The following is a 14,238-nucleotide window of genomic DNA, read 5'->3' on the forward strand; positions in this document are numbered from 1 at the left end:
GAGAACACTATTTATTTCTGTATATCAAGGCTATAAATAGCATTTAAACACTTAATTTATTTTCAAGTTAAGAAATTATACATTGTTTTAAAGGTCATTGTCTTAGAAGTGTCATCAGTTTCTGCACACTGAGAAGTATATTGCTAGTTCTGGTGAAGCCTACGGCAGCCCCGGACCCCGCCACGCGCCGCCAGGTGCACGGACGGAGGGCCAGGTCCTCCAGCGCGCACACGGGGGGCGCTCCTGCCCGCCGGCCGCTGGTGGAAGCCAAGTCGCCCTGCGACAAGTCGGGTCTCAATAAAGTGCCTACGTGACAGTCCCCCAACATCCCAGCCTGAGTGTGCCAGGGACACTGTCCTCGCTCGTGTCCAAGCAGCAGCTTGGGGTAGAGGGGCCAAGGGCCCGGCCCACGCGTTAGCCCAGGATGCGGCGGTGCGGCCCACCGAGAAGGGTGTGCGCTCATGGACAGATGCAGCCTGCCACTTTGGTTCAAATGACTTTAATAGAAGCTGCAGCAACTGCTCTCCCCAGCTGCCACTCACTGCAGGTGACGTGCACACATGAGGCAGGGACCCCTCTGCCTCCCAGAAGCTCTCCAGGGAGAGACAGACAAGCAAGCGAGCAAGAGCGCCACAGCACCCCACACAGCGACGTCCACGCTCCCAACGCAGGCCGAAATGAGGACACAGCATGCGAGTCCCACCCGGGAAATGGCTCCAAAAGCACAAAGTGACACCGTGTTACCTGCTTTCCAAACCTAGCCGCTTGGGCACAGGCAGCAGGACAAGAGCCTCCAGCTCTACCCGCCAGGCCTGCAAACCACTAGCGCAGAGCAGAGTGGCACTGGCCGACACACTCCTGCAGGCTGTGGTGAGGGCCGCGTGGCTGCAGTCGGGGGACCGCTCGGGTCAGCAGGGCCACAGCTTCATCTTTGGTTAATTTCATGGAGTTGCCACTGGTCTCGAACTGTGCTCTTCTTGGCAAATTACTAATCGGCCACATGGCACATAACAATAGTTACTTAAGTTGTCTGAAAAGCAGTGTTCATCTAAGTATGTGACCATGTGGAATAAAAATCACCTAAAAAATGATGGGGGCAGGAGGCCAGCAAGAGGTGGGCGCCTGGGGAGCCGAGGGTGCAGGGGCACGCGGGCAGTCTGGCCGGTCCAGGGCGCCTGGCACCCCCAGCTCAGCTCAGCTCGAAGCCCGCCGCGCACTCAATGGCGTAGAGCAGCTTGCTGCGCAGGAGCGCCTCATCGTAGAACTCGGGAAGCTTCAGCAGGTTCATACAGGTGCTGGCTGTGGGCAGCCGCTCGAGGTCAGAGCCCCCATTGTGAATGCAGAACGCGGGGTACAGCTCCTAGAAAACAGGGAGCACAAGATGCTGGCATCATGGGAGCACAGAGGTCGCGCAATGCCCTGCCCTCAGCACAGCGGGAGGCGCTCGGCCTGGGGAAGACAGCGCCACCCCACTGGGGCAGGCAACGCTAGGCTGGCCAGGCTCTGAGATTTCTGTGCTTCGTCTTGAGACAGCCCTCACTCCATAACCCAGGCTGGCCTCTAACCAGGGGTCACAGGCGTGCACTACTATTTTCTGGACTTTTTGGGGGGTTCAAACTCAGAACCTTGTGCTTGCCAGGAAGGTGCTTATGCCAATGATCTATCTCCTGGCCCTTTCTGGACTCCTACAGATGGTTTTTAGAAGGTGCCAGGGGAAAGAGCTTTGTTTGCTTCTGTCAAAACGGGGGTGAGGGGAGAACTACCTACTCGCCAACCCCCCCCCCCCCTCAGGACAGGAGCTTTCTTTCTCTCAATAAATATATTCTGCTCATAACACACACACACAGAAAAATAAATAAATAATTTTTTAAAAAAGATCATTGGACAGAGACTCAAAGCTACACATCTACCCAAGAGAAAAATGCCTGTCATCTATCGAGGGCCTTTAGATAAAACCTCTGAAGAATATATCTGACTGCTAGTCAACAACTACGACCCATTTCAGCATGAAGAAGCCAGAGCGGTCTTCACCCATATTTCCCTTCACGGCAGTTCAGGTTACTTCTTCAGAGGGGGTAATATTGCAGGCAGCCGAGTTAGATAGAAATATTAGGGGCCGGGGAGATGGCTCAGTAGAATAAGCGCTTCCCGGCAAGCGCAAGGGCCTGAGTTCAATTCCTGGTTCCGCAAAAAAAAAAAAAAAAAAAAAAAAAATCTTAGATAGAAATATTATAGGCAGTCAGACAGGGCCAGGCCCTCGAAGGAGACGGCACAGAAGACCAGATGCCTTACAACTGCGGGAGGGGCGGATGCTCCTGCTGTGAACCAGACCTAAAGACCTAAAGGCCAAACAAATGCTAAAGGAGTAGCACCTGGGATTGATATTCTAAATAGGTATCCATCACCTGGAAAGACCCAAGTGAGTCACTAGCCCAACCCTCAAAAGAAGGAGACTCTGTCCCGCCTTCCAACCCCACCAGGAAAAGACCCTGTCCCCTATTCATGCCCGCTTGCTACGTGACTCGCTTTCCCATTTGATACTGGATTTAATCAGTTTTACCTGAGCAATGGTGTTTGCAATCCCATTGGTTGACCATAGCTTTGTCCCACCTCCTGCCCACCTAAGAGAGTTCCCATTCTCTCTACCTGAGCCCCACGTGGTTTTACACTATAAAAGTCCCTGGAAGAGACAGCTTCCTGGGGAACTACCTGCTCGGGCCCCCCCTCCTGTCTCTCTCTTGGACAGGAGCTTTCTTTCTCTCAATAAATATATTCTGCTCATAAAAATAAACAACAAAAAAAGGGGGTGAGGTCGCCGGGTGGGGTGGAGTCGGTGCAGCGTGGTGGTGCCACGATGGGCAGCTGAGTGAAATGGCGAGAGGAGCGAGCTCTCAGCAATGAAAGCAGCGGGAGACAAGGAACGTACTAGGGGCTTAGGCACAGGACCACACTCCAGGGTTCTACAATTGCAGGGAAACCTTAAACAGTTTTCAGAAACGCCACAGTAAATTAACAGTCTTGTTCTAAAGCTATTACAGGACTATGGGTAACTACTCTAAAACTACTGTTTAAAGACCCAGCTTAATATAGGGCTCTCCTGTTAACCTGCCACTGGGCCAAGCCCCTGAGGCACAAGAAGACTCTCAGGAGAGAAGACCAACTACAAAATCAAAGCAGGAGGGTCGAGGAGTAGCTCAGTGTGCTAAGTGCCTGCCTGGCAAGCATAAGGTCCTGAGTTCAATCCCCAGTACCTAAATCAATCAATCAATCAATCAATCAATCAATCAATCAAGGGCCGGCCAAAAAATTCAGCAGATTAAAATGCCTGCAAGCAGGTGCAGGGGCTGGGAGTTAGATCCCTGGGCCTGCCATGCCAGCACCAGCCCCACCCCCAGGGTGAGCTAAGATGGCAACTGAGACTGGGCGGGGTGGTGCCCGCCTGTAATCCCGGCTCCTGGGAGGCTGCAAAAGGCGGATCACCACGAGTCTGATCTGGTAGTGAGACCCTGAACACCCTGCAGATCCTTCTCTAAAATGCAGAAAAGTAAGTGAGCCGAAGTCTGCTGCTCTACAGTGCTAGGGACAGAACCTCGGGCCTCCGCTGGAGCCACCTGGAGCCCGCAGCCTAGCACCAAGCCTGGGGTCTCAGCTGCCAGCAACAGGAACCAAACCTCTGACACCTGCTGGCACAAAGTGGCCCGCCCCGCTCTGGAGACTGAACAAGGAGGTGTGAGACTGAGAGTCTACTATTCTGGAATCTGTCTATCACCCTAACTTCCTATTTATTCCATCTTTTCTGGGCAAATAAACAACAGAAAGATACACCTGATTACAGCTGCTCCACAGCAGCCCGAGGGGCACCCACCAGCAGCAGTGCGAGCGAGGGCAGCTGAGCCGGGGATGCAAGCACCGCAGACCACTGTGGGCTGCGCTTTCCCTGCGGGTCCCTGCGGGCGGGCACAGGACGTGATCTTGGCAGGGCTCATGCCACTACGGAAACACAAGTCTAGGGTCTGAGTGAACTGCAACCAGATTATGAGAAAAGTAATCTGGCACCCCTGTAATAAAACGACAAGGCAAAGCAGAGGGCTGGGATCAGAAGATAGGGAGACTGCAGAGTGTCACCTCCATGCCGGAGCTGACGGGCCTTTTCCACACCAACTGTGAGCAGCAATGGAGAAGGAGGGCAGGTGACTGGGAGGGACAGAGGGCAGGTGAATGGGAGGGACAGGGGCCCGTGAAGGGGTTCCCCAGCACTGTGCCTCTCGAGGTGTGGGACGACATCCTGGCTGTTTAGAAGTCACGTAATGAACCCTCATCTCCATTTTGCAGACTTCCAGGTCCCTGCCAGGAACAACTGGCTGCCCCGGTGGCTCGGACACTCTCACACGGAAGCCTAATCCAGAGACGGGGAAGCGCGCTTCCAGCCCCCTCCAGGCACGGCTCACAGCCAGCACTTCTGGCATGTCTAATCCACGGCGAGCAGCAGCACGACCTATGGACGGGCACTGAGGGTGCTGCCTCAGCATCTCCCAAGGATTCAGAGAGCCATCTGGGGCACAGACCACCTGCTGGCTAAGAATGTCCACGTCAAGTGCGGGCTGCGGCACAGCCAGGGGTCTGCCGGTCACTGGTTACTGGCACCTGCACCTCCTTCCTACAGGTGAACGCCAGGCAAGCAGGCCATCTGTGCAAGCTACGCACAGACAGCTCCTGCACTCACCCAGCGTGCAGCCTGCCCAGCACTGCCCTCTCCTGGCCTGCAGGGTGCAGACGTCAAAGGCAGCCCATCGCAGGCCTCACCGCATGCACCTGCAGAAGGCAGGGCCCAGGTGGCGCCCTGTTCCAGTGCTGTGGCCAGCAGTGGACGCGCTCTACCTACCAGTCCCCCAGGGCATGGCAGTGTGGGCTGTCATGCCAGCACACTAGGGCTGGGTCAGGGGGACTGTGAGGGGAGTCTAGCCCAGGCAACGCAGCAATTCATTAAGAACTCAGCTCAGGGGCCGGGGAGATGGCTCAGTAGAATAAGTGCTTCCCTGGCAAGCCCAAGGGCCTGGGTTCAATCCCTGGTTCCACCAAAAAAAAAAAAAAAAAAAAAAGAACTCGGCTCAAAATGCAAAACAAAGGACTGGGTTTGTTTCTCAATAAAATTATGGAAAAACAAATTTAAAAAAACACAACGGACTGGGGATGTAGCTCCCTGGGAAGGCCTTGGGCCTAAACCCTCATACAACAGTAAAACAAAAATGGGAAACCAATTACAAAAGGAGAGACCTGCCCGACAAAAACAGAAGTCCCGAATTCACTCCCAATCAACAGGAGGCACCATGGCTATTTCTTTGCCTACACTGAGCCACATTTTCTATGACAAAAACATCAACTTTGTTACTTGCATTAAAAACCCAGCAATCTCATAGTGGCTGCCTTCCACTTAGGGTGTCTTCATAGGGCTGTGGCGCCCTGTGGCCAGATGGTGTTTCAGCAGGTCTCAGTTCATCTCTGGCCCCGGAATCTGTCATGCGAGGGTCAGCGAGACCAAAGCTGAGCAGCGCAGCCCCCAGCACACCGCAGAGCCGAATGTGCCTCGGCAGGCTGCCGGCTTCTTACTGCCATAGAGGAAAAAATCCACATAGCAAGGCGGGGGCGCAGCTCAACAGCACAGCGCCTGCCTGGCACGCAAGGTCCGGAGCTCAGTTCCCAGAGCCAAAAACCAGACACGTGGCACGTAATGTATGGTAAAGTACCTTTTTCCAATTATGGTTTCTATGGTACTTTAATTGTCATGAAAGTATTGGAACACGGACTAAAGGGGGGCCAGGAGATATTGCTCCATGGCATGAGCACCTGCCTGCCAAGCGTGCAAGGTGCTGAGTTTGATCCCCGGTCCTGCAAAAAAGGGAAAGAAAAAAAAAAGAGCAGACCAAAGAGAACCAGCAATCACAAGCCATGATTTACCCCGCGTGCTCTGAACACGGGGCCCAGCAGCTTCCTCCACCGTCTGAGTGAACGGATGGACACAGAGCTGCCACATGTGTGAGACGGCCAGAGCCCTGGAAGCAGGCTTGTGTTGCTGGTGCGAGTACCAGCACACAGAAGCCTGGGCACGCTGCTGTGAAACGCCTTCCTCCCTCTTCTCGTTGTTGATACAAAACACCTGATGCTCAGAGCCAGGAGCGGGGAGGTTTATTTGGCTCCATTTTGTAGGTTTCAGGTCATCAGCGGTCAGCTCCCAGGCAGGGCGGCCTGGTACTGGGCCATCAAAGGGCAATAGCTCGTGGCGGGCAGATGGCAGCAAAGCCAGAGAGAGACAAAGAAAGCCTTTCCGTCCTTTACATTGTGTGTAGGCTCCAGGGCTTAGGACAGTGCTGGAACAGTCTGTAGATTTGGTTTTTTTCATCAATCAATCAATCAATCACTCTATCTATCAGTCACAGGTGCTCACTAGCAGCTCTGACTCGTAGCGATCCTTCCATCTCAGCCTCCCCAGCACAAGCGCCACCACACCCGGTTTTGGGGCCAGCACAGCATGTGGTATTACAGACTGAACCCATGTCCTTGCACTTTTCAGGTAGGCACTTAGCCCAGTCAGTACATTTTTGTTTTTATTTATTTATTTATTTATTTTGGGGGTGGCACGGAACTGGGGATTGAACTCAGGCCCTTGAGTTTGCCAGGCAAGCACTTACTCTACTGAGCTATCTCCCAGGCCCATGTTTTTCTTTTGGACAGTGTCTCACTGAGCGACCTTCCTGCCTTAGTCTAAGTGCTGGGAGTATGGGTGTGAACCACCAGGCCTGGCTCCCAGCAGTGGGCTGGTTTAGTCATCAGCAACCCTTAATCCTAGCACCCTTATCCTAGCATTGCACCGTGGGTCAGTCACACACTCTAGATCCAGTTCCACCTATGACCACACGAGGATTAAGGGGACAGCTAGACACAGCCCTAACAGCGGTGTGTTTCAATGTTTCCTTTATCCTTCCTCTTTTAACTGTATCTAGTACAGGGCCTACAGAGTCTCACTACATGGGTCGGACTCACAGTGATTGTCCTGTTTTCAGCCTCCCAAGGCTGGGATAACAGGCTCACTCACTGTCTCAGTGCGCCCCAGGGGTGGGGTTGGCGGCAGGCTGGAGATCAAGCCCAGGCCCTGCATCTGCCTAGGCAGGCACGTTAGTCCACTGGGCTATCTGGCCAGCCCTCTCAATGTTTCCTTCAGAGTGCTACCATCCAGTACTTGGTTTCAGGGGTGAAAACATGAAGCGCTTCACCACAATCTGGTGCCAGGTACCATCCCAGGCACAATTAAAGACAGTATAATGGGAATTTGCATTAATTCAGAGTGAGAGAAATTAGCAATTTGTTACATGGCCTGATGGTAACTTAACAATTTTCCACAGCACTGTTCTGGTCTTTTGTCTGTAACAAGCACATTTACTAAACACATTAAAGCTGAACTGGCTTTAGCAAATGCCACCCTTCCTCAACAGTCGGGCACCACAGAGTCCAGCCTGCCTGCTGGCCGACTGCACCCAGGACCCTCCAGGCCCTTTTGCAGCGTGGGCCCTGGCACCACCTGGGTAGGCTTTCCCAACCCGATGTCTAACACAACCGCTGCAGAACCATCAGATCACCTCCTGTGTGCATCAGCTCACTGAAAATAGTCCAACCTGCTTCTTTTTTTAAACATTTATTTATTTAGTGTGTGTGTGTGGCCAGCTCAGCCCACCAGGGGGTGGGGCTGGCTGGCATGTGGTGCTGGGGGATCGAACTGCGGTCCCTGTGCTTTGCCAAGCTTTTTCCAAGTAGGTGCTTTAGACCACTGAGCCATCTCGCCAGCCCCGCAACCTGCTTCTGAACATCCAAAAAATCATCTTCAGGGGCTGGGGGGATGGCTCAGTGGAATAAACACTTCCCTGGCAAGCGCAAGGGCCTGAGTTCAATCCCTGGTTCCACAAACAAACAAACAAAACATAAAAAATCATCTTCAAGCACGCCAAGTCTGTTGGGGCTACTCAGGATGCCTGGCACCCCATCCAAGACATCAGCCTTCAGGTGGCACTCAGGTGGGCCCTGACCAGCTCTCTGGGCCCAGCATGGCTTTGGGAGGAAATGCCAGCCATGACATCCCAAGGACCAAGGTCTGAGACAGACGGCTCAGGGGCTGTTCTCACCACAGGGCAGGAAGGGCCGAGCTGCTGGTGCCCAGGAGCATGGCAGCGCCTTCCGTGGTTGCTCCCTCAGTGCAGTAGGGGAGCTGCTGACCCAGCTAAAGCCTCCAGCTCTGGCTGCAGTGCTGGCTCCCCCTAACCCGAAGCTCCCTCTTCTGTGATGCCCGAGGTCACCTTCTGGTGGATGGTGCTAGCTCTCCTCTTCTGAGCTCAGGGAAGCTCCAGAAAGGATTCGGGTTCCACTGCACCACGAAATGATGTCATCTGGCAGAAGGTGACATTCCCAGGCCCCTCACTTGCTGGCCTGACAAGCCTGGCAAGGGGGGCCCTGCAGCACACGGCGCCTTCTCCACATGGCGTTGTCAGAACTGCTCCTGGGCACAGTCCCGTGTGCTGTGCTCACCACAAGCGCCGAGTTCCAGGGCAGCGTAATGAAGGCATCACCTGCCTGCTGCAAGCCCACTTGTTCATGGTGCCACTCACACCCTGGCTCTGGGCTTTCAGGCCCCAGCCCACGCCTGCCTTCAGCCCTAGGCAGCCCTGCCCATTCTCTGGCCCGTGGGCTTCTGCATCACGCAGTCCCGCACTGTGCTCCTGTCACTCCCACGTAGCAGCAACCTGCTCTTGGCGCTTTGTGTGTGACGCCTGTGACCAGCTGGTGACACGCGGACGGTCACAAGGACACTGCAAACAAGCAGGGTCCTCTGTTGTAGGCAATCTTGGAGTCGAGCCACTCTGCGACACTTAGGGCCCTGCATGTGCCATGCAGCGCAGCTCTGGCTGGACCCAGAACAGGGAGGACAGACTGCGTCCGGCACATGAGACAGCTGACTCGGTGCAGCACATCTCTGAACACCTGCAGCACCAGCACGGAGGCCTGCAGTGAACCCCACCCGGCGGCTTCGTTCAGCCGCTGAGGGCTGGGAAGTGGCCCCACTTTTCTCTGCTGCTTTTTTGTGGCACTGGGACCAAATGTTGGGCCTTACACAGGTACCAAGAGCCTAGCACTGCTCTCCCCCTCGAAAGCTCAAGGAACACTGAAGTTGCTGGGCCACAGGCCCACACACAAACTGTGAACCAGAGTCCACAGTCAGCTGAGCAGAGAGAGATCACTTCATTGTGGTTTTTAAGACATTTCCTGGGCTGGAGAGATGGCTCAGTGATCTAAAGCACCTACTTGGAACAGGCTTGGCAAAGCACAGGGACCACGGTTCGATCCCCCAGCACCACATGCCAGCCAGCCCTGCCCCCTGGTGGGCTGAGCTGGCCACACACACACACACAATAAATAAATGTAATAAATAAAAAAATAATAAATAATTAAAAAAAAAAAAAAAAAAGACATTTCCTAATTTTCTCTCCCTGAGACAGGATCTTGCTACGTAGTTCAGGCTGGCCTGGAACTATGTAGCCCAGGGTGGCCTGGAACTCATGGTAACCCTCCTGCCTCAGCCTCTTGAGTGCTGGGATTACAGGTGTCCACCACCATGCCCAGCAAGACTGTTTCTATTTTTGAGAACTATGTGCTGAACTACCTAGGAAATAAAAAAACCTAGCATCGGGGCCAGGGAGATGGCTCAGTGGAATAAGCGCTTCCTTGGCAAGCGCAAGGGCCTGCGTTTAATGCCTGGTTCCACCAAAAAAAAAAAAAAAAAAAAAGAACTTAGTATCTTTTTTTTTCCCCCTGGCACTGGGCATTGAACTCAGGACCTCATGCTTACCGGGCAGGTGCTTATGCTGCTGAGCCATCTCCCTGGCCCCTAAATGCGTACCGCTATGAATGTGGAGAGTGGGAGACCAAGTATGCTTTGCCAGAAGTCAACACTGGTCACAGTGGATGCAGAAGTTCTCCACCCAATTCTTGCAACTTATTGGCATGTTTAAGGGACCTTGCAAGCAGAAAGAGTTCATTTCACTTAGAAACGTACAGCTTGGTTGAAGGTGAGTGCACACCGGTGAGGGTCACCAGCACAGGTAGCGCACACGCTAACCTGGGCTGGCACTCTCCTCTATCACTGTGCATGCATTTTCTGTGGACAGAGCTTCACTGCACAGCCTGGGGCAGCAGACGCCCCACCCCCACGCTGCTGCCTGGCAGTCGCCCAGCCAACGGTTCTGGCTCCAGCTCCTGGTACTTCTGTTTCTTGGCGATGCACATGAGAGAACCACCCCCGAGCGATGGGCCACTCGGCCTCCGTACTTCCTGCCTGCCTACCCACAGAAGCCCTAGGCTGCAGACATCAGGGCCTGCTATTTCTGAAACGATCCCAATTAGTGCCTGTGATGTAAATAAATCTGGCTCCACATCCTGGGTGTCGCTTGGCATCTGCTTCTACACTGTGCTGCAGCCGAGGCTGGCCTCACACTGGAAGCGATCCTCCTGCTTCCCACGAGCTGGGGTTACAAACGTGTACCACTATGCCTAGTTCAGGATGAATACGTATTTTATTTTCCTTTATTTTATCTTTTGGTACTGGGAACTGAACTCATAACTTCGTTCTTGACAGGCAGGCACTGTGCTGCTGAGCTCTATCCCCCACCCAGTACTTCTTAATTTATAATGAATACAGAAATATGAAAGTATTTAAATACTTAAAAATTAAAATATTAAGGGACTGTAACAGTCCCTTAAGCAATTTAATTGCTAAAAATAAGCCAAGATATATGAAATCAACATTAATTTTCAGAAGAAAATAAGGTTAGGCAACACAAGTGACAGGACAAAACTCACCTTCTGCTCAGACAGACTTCACGGACAAAGGGAAGGGTCAGGGCATGGGGAGGGCGAGTTAAAGAGGACTGGAAATGCTGGAGCTGTGCTGCAAGCAGGCATCAGCTCCCCAGACGAGCGTCAGCAGCACACGCACGCACGGTAACGCGCCCTGACGAAATGCCTTCTGCTCACAGGCACAGGTCGGGGCGCAGACAGCTGCTGCAAGATGCACTGTGGGCTCAGAACACCCAGGTTGCCTTCCTGACTACCTCTCCTTGCACAGCGCCCTGGCAGCCATGGCACCAACAGGCAAGGCCCAAGGACAGGGAAAGCCAGGTGCCACGCCTCAGGCCTGAGGCCCAGTACACACCCACCCACCAAGAAAACCACACCAAGAAGCGCCAGGACTGTGACAGACAGACCACAGCTACCGAGGACTTGTTTCTTTGTTTAAAGCAAATGGCATGAAATTGTGTACCTTAAAACCCAAGAGCGGGGGCCGAGAGCAACTTGTTACAAACTTCAGCAATTTGCGCTTTTCTTCATCAGTGAAACCTTCTACAACTCTCCAGAAGATTTTAATGACAGGATGATCAGCAGAATATCCTCCTATAACAGAATAGACACACGTTTATTATAAAGATAAATACATGAAGCAGGATTCCCTTACGAAGTCCAAGGCAATGGGCTGGTTTGCCTGTGCCTGTTGTGGTGAGGCAGGGAGCTGTGTGTGGGTCAGCTCTCCAGGACGCCTGACCCAGCCCCTGGTAGGTGACAGGCCAGAGCTGGGGCACTGGGCTTACAGGGCCACCACTGGGAAAGAAGGTGCTGCAAGGCACCTGGTTTTAAGAACTATGTTAGGGCCGGGGAAACGACACAGTAAAATAAATGCTTCCCTGGCAAACACAAGGGTCTGAGTTCACTCCCTGGTTCTACCAAAAAAAAAAAAAAAAAAAAAAAAAAAACTGTTAGTGGGCTGGGGATACAGCTCAGCGGCTTTAAAAGCTGGCTGGCATGCACAAGGTCCTGAGTTTGATCCCCAGCGTGCGTGCACGCGCGCGCGCACACCCACACACACACACACACACACACGAACTATGTTGGAAGAAACAGCTTAATCTGTGGCCAACACTTCTAAGAAACAGACCGGGGAGTTTCTGTATTCTAGTGCAGTTCCATATTTGCTCACTACAATCTTGGGAGTCTATGATAATTTTATCACCTCTCCATGATAATAAGGCCAATGACCAGCCCCACAAGTGATCAGAACACTGTTTGGAAATGTAGTATCTGCACTTATAGCTTTTAATCTCCTTAAGTGCTTCCTAAAACTAAAATAATTGCTATATATTGTTCCCCCATTGTTAATACACTACAGAAATAACATCAATAAAATATCCTAAGTGCATTAATAGGCACCAAAATGAATGACAATATTTTAGTCCTATTTACTGGAACAGCTAAGATCATTAAAGGTATAAGCTTTCAGTGCACCCAGGATAATGCAAACACCCATGACAATTTCTTGGCAAAGGCAAGGTAAGACTGATTTCATTTTCTCAAACTTATGACTATCAAGTAGGGACAATGTGACCTTAGGTGTTATTTGCCTTCACATAAGAATTACAGTTTATAGCAATGCAGATTAACTACACTTGCACATAACTGTACACACACAGAGCCACAAAAGTGATTTTTTAACAAATTAAGACTTTTACAGCCATTCGCAGAGCCCAGGTTTTCGATGTTTCCTCAGATACCACCTTGATCCCACAGGCACCACTGATGTGTCTCTGCAAACCTGCTTCCCAGACGTTCCTATCTATACAAAGCGTTCTCTAACAGCAACCTGAACAGTTTCCCTTTTCCTGTGGCACAGTTCTGGCTGTAAAATCCAGTCCTCCGCCTCAGTACGTGCACAGAGTGGGGGAGCCGCCTCCTCTCACACACTGCCCAGGTGCTCTGCCCGCTCTCCTAGCAGGGTCGGCTCTGCTCTCTCCAGCCCCGGTCTGCACACTCCTGGGAGCATGTGGAGCGCGACTCCCCCTTGGGCTCGCCTGCGCCTGTCCCTTCGTGTCCGCCTGTTTTGCTCAGCACTGTTTTCCAGCCATCCGCAGCACCAGGACCTCCTCCTGCCTAAGGCCGCGTGATCCTCAAGCACACGTGCGTCTATCCGCTGCATCTTCTGGCTCCTGTGAGCACTGCTGATACGAGTGAGGTGTGCCTGCTTTCAGTTCCTCTAGGGTTACACACAGGGACAGGGCTGCCAGATTACAGAAGTCTGTTTAGGCTTTTTCTCCTCCCTTTTTCCTTTTCTCAAGACACAGTCTTGATTTATAGTTTGGGCTGGCCTCAAACTCACTAGGTAGCCGAGGATGGCCTAGAACTCATGGCAGTTCTCCTGCCTCGGCCTGAGTGCTGGGATTTTCCCTCTTTTTATGAGGGTGTGTGTGGGTACTGGGAACTAAACCCAGGGCCTTTGCAATCAGTTACATGTAAGCCCTTTTGTTGAGACGGGGTTTCAGCTGCTAAGCTGCCCAGGCTGGGCTCATACTTGTGAAGCTCCTGCCTCAGACTCCCAGAGTGTCTAGGGTTAGAGGCCTTTTCCTTTCTTTCTACATGGTGCTAGGGACCAAGTCCAGGGCCCTGCACACACGAGACCAGCACTCTAGAGGCACTGAGCTACACCCCAAGACCAGGCTTAGTTTACAGACGATCCAAACTGCTTTCTGCAGCAGCAGCACCACCTTATAATCCCACAGCCATGACAGAGGTCCCACTTTCCCCATCTCCACTTGCCCTACCACTTCCTGTTTAGTAACAGCCACCCTCAGGGTGAAGTGGAGCTCACTGCGGTCGTGGCCTATTTGCTTGTCCTACTGATCCGCAGTGCGGAGCATCCTCACTGTCCCTGTCTCTGGGTCTGCCCACTCGAGCCACTCCCCACCCACACCCCACTTAGTGGAGACAGGGTTTTGTGATCTGATCGAGTGTATTCTTTTGCCTAATGCACTCTGGGGACGCGCTCCATGCCGTGCACGCTCTGCCCAAGCACCCTCTCTGTGGACTACTCCTCACTGCTCTTAAGTCTGTTCTTTTTTGCAGTCCTCAGGAGCGCTTACTCTACTCAGCTATCTCCCTGGCCCACTGTTTCCAAGTCCAATGAGGTCAGTTTTTCTTTTATCACCCATGCTTTTGGTGTCATTCATAAGAATTCATCGTCAATTCCAAGTCATCAAGATTTGTTTTCTCCTATGCAAAGCATGGTTTCAGTTCGGAGTTACTTTTGTCTATGGGGTGAGATGGGAACAGCTCCACTCTGCACAAATCCAATGCTCTACGTTCAATGTAACACAG

General features: G+C 52.5%; 1 protein-coding gene across 1 annotated transcript in view; it reads right to left on the bottom strand.

Moving 5' to 3' along the window:
- Positions 1-242: 242 nt before the first annotated feature.
- The window catches only part of Ube3c (ubiquitin protein ligase E3C), a 94,200-nt gene continuing 80,204 nt past the window's right edge, over positions 243-14,238 (bottom strand). The window contains exons 22-23 of the mRNA XM_004629059.2: positions 11,360-11,490; positions 243-1,360 (exon numbers count right to left, since the gene is read on the bottom strand). Of these exons, the coding sequence (XP_004629116.1) occupies positions 1,190-1,360; positions 11,360-11,490 (302 nt within the window). The 3' untranslated portion in view covers positions 243-1,189. The remainder of the gene's footprint in view (positions 1,361-11,359; positions 11,491-14,238) is intronic.

This window comes from Octodon degus, unplaced genomic scaffold (assembly GCF_000260255.1).
Source record: "Octodon degus isolate 3935 unplaced genomic scaffold, OctDeg1.0 scaffold00027, whole genome shotgun sequence".
NCBI lineage: Eukaryota > Metazoa > Chordata > Mammalia > Rodentia > Octodontidae > Octodon > Octodon degus.